Source organism: Calidris pugnax, unplaced genomic scaffold (assembly GCF_001431845.1).
Source record: "Calidris pugnax isolate Ruff unplaced genomic scaffold, ASM143184v1 scaffold28, whole genome shotgun sequence".
Lineage (NCBI taxonomy): Eukaryota > Metazoa > Chordata > Aves > Charadriiformes > Scolopacidae > Calidris > Calidris pugnax.
This window is the reverse complement of record NW_015090842.1, coordinates 1,539,172-1,540,327: the sequence shown is the minus strand read 5'-3', so window position 1 is coordinate 1,540,327 and position 1,156 is coordinate 1,539,172. Positions and strand designations below refer to the sequence as shown.

The window sequence follows — 1,156 nt, the reverse complement described above, 5'->3', positions numbered from 1 at the left end:
TCCCCCCCCCCCCCGTTTTGTCAGTCACGTCTTCTTGCTATAAAGTTCAAGAAAATACATTTTTTCCTCACTGAAATGTGTCATTTTGTGTCAATTTCTAAATTAGACACATTAACAGCCCCTCCTGTGAGGAGCATCATCTGCGTCACCTGACAATACTCCACTCTTCTTCTTGGTGATCCTTCCCATCACCAATTAAACATGCACTTTCGCTAAAAGGTGAATGAGTTCTCCTCCTGCTTCCCTTTTTTAATCCCTTTCTCTGCTCTAGTAGCCGAGTCACATAAATTGGACTGAAAACAAAGGCAAAATGAGGAAGTTTTATGACAACCTTTCTAGCATCACACCGCTGGGTGTCACTATGGATCCTGCGTGGATATGGGTGGATTTCTGTTTTCATCCTAAACCAGCAACTTTTAAGGATTTGTACAATATCGGGAGCTACTCACGTTCTCCTTCAGGGCTGTATTTCAGAATAAACCCTCTGCTCCCACTGGCTGTTTCAGGATGTTTTCAACTCGGTGATCGCGGCGGTGTTCCTCCTCATCGTCTGCCTGTGTGCAGTAATCCTGGGGACCAACACGGGGACGCTGGCCGGAGGAGTAAGTAGGAGGATTATTAACAAATTTCAGGTCTTACAGTAGATGTGGCATGCACCTCGTGGTGTACATTGTGGTAAGGCTGTAACAGGAACTCTGACGTGGAAGGACATAGGCAGAAGTCACAAAAAAAGTGAACACACGTGCAATATATGTCACTAAAAAAACCAAATCTTCAAATTACTACTAATTCAAAGATATCACTAGACTTAGGAATTACTACAGAGATGTAGAATCACAATAATCACAGAACGGTTTGGGTTGGAAGGGACCTTAAAGCCCCCCCAGTGCTACCCCCTCCCTGGGCAGGGACACCTCCCACCACACCACGTTGCTCCAAGCCCCCTCCAACCTGCCCTTGAACCCCTCCAGGGATGGGGCAGCCACAGCTTCTCTGGCCAACCTGGGCCACGCCCCCCCCCCCCCCCCCGCCATGATGGCGGTGGACAGCGGCTTCCCCCGCTCCCTCCGGGGCGCCATCAAGCTGGCCCGGGCGGTAAGGCCTAAGGAAAACGGGCCGGGCCCCCCGCCTTCAGAGGGGGACGGGGGTCAGCGGG

General features: G+C 50.6%; 2 protein-coding genes across 3 annotated transcripts in view; one reads left to right on the top strand and one right to left on the bottom strand.

The window, feature by feature from the left end:
- Window positions 1-616, bottom strand: part of TK2 (thymidine kinase 2, mitochondrial) — an 11,457-nt gene extending 10,841 nt beyond the window's left edge. The window contains exon 1 of one of the 2 annotated variants that reach the window (XM_014942415.1): window positions 450-616. The gene's annotated coding sequence lies outside the window, so the exon portion shown is untranslated. The remainder of the gene's footprint in view (window positions 1-449) is intronic. The other variant, XM_014942414.1, reaches the window with a different exon arrangement.
- A 400-nt stretch (window positions 617-1,016) lies between these two features.
- Window positions 1,017-1,156, top strand: part of CKLF (chemokine-like factor) — a 3,402-nt gene continuing 3,262 nt past the window's right edge. The window contains exon 1 of the mRNA XM_014942203.1: window positions 1,017-1,095. Within this exon, the coding sequence (XP_014797689.1) occupies window positions 1,033-1,095 (63 nt within the window). The 5' untranslated portion in view covers window positions 1,017-1,032. The remainder of the gene's footprint in view (window positions 1,096-1,156) is intronic.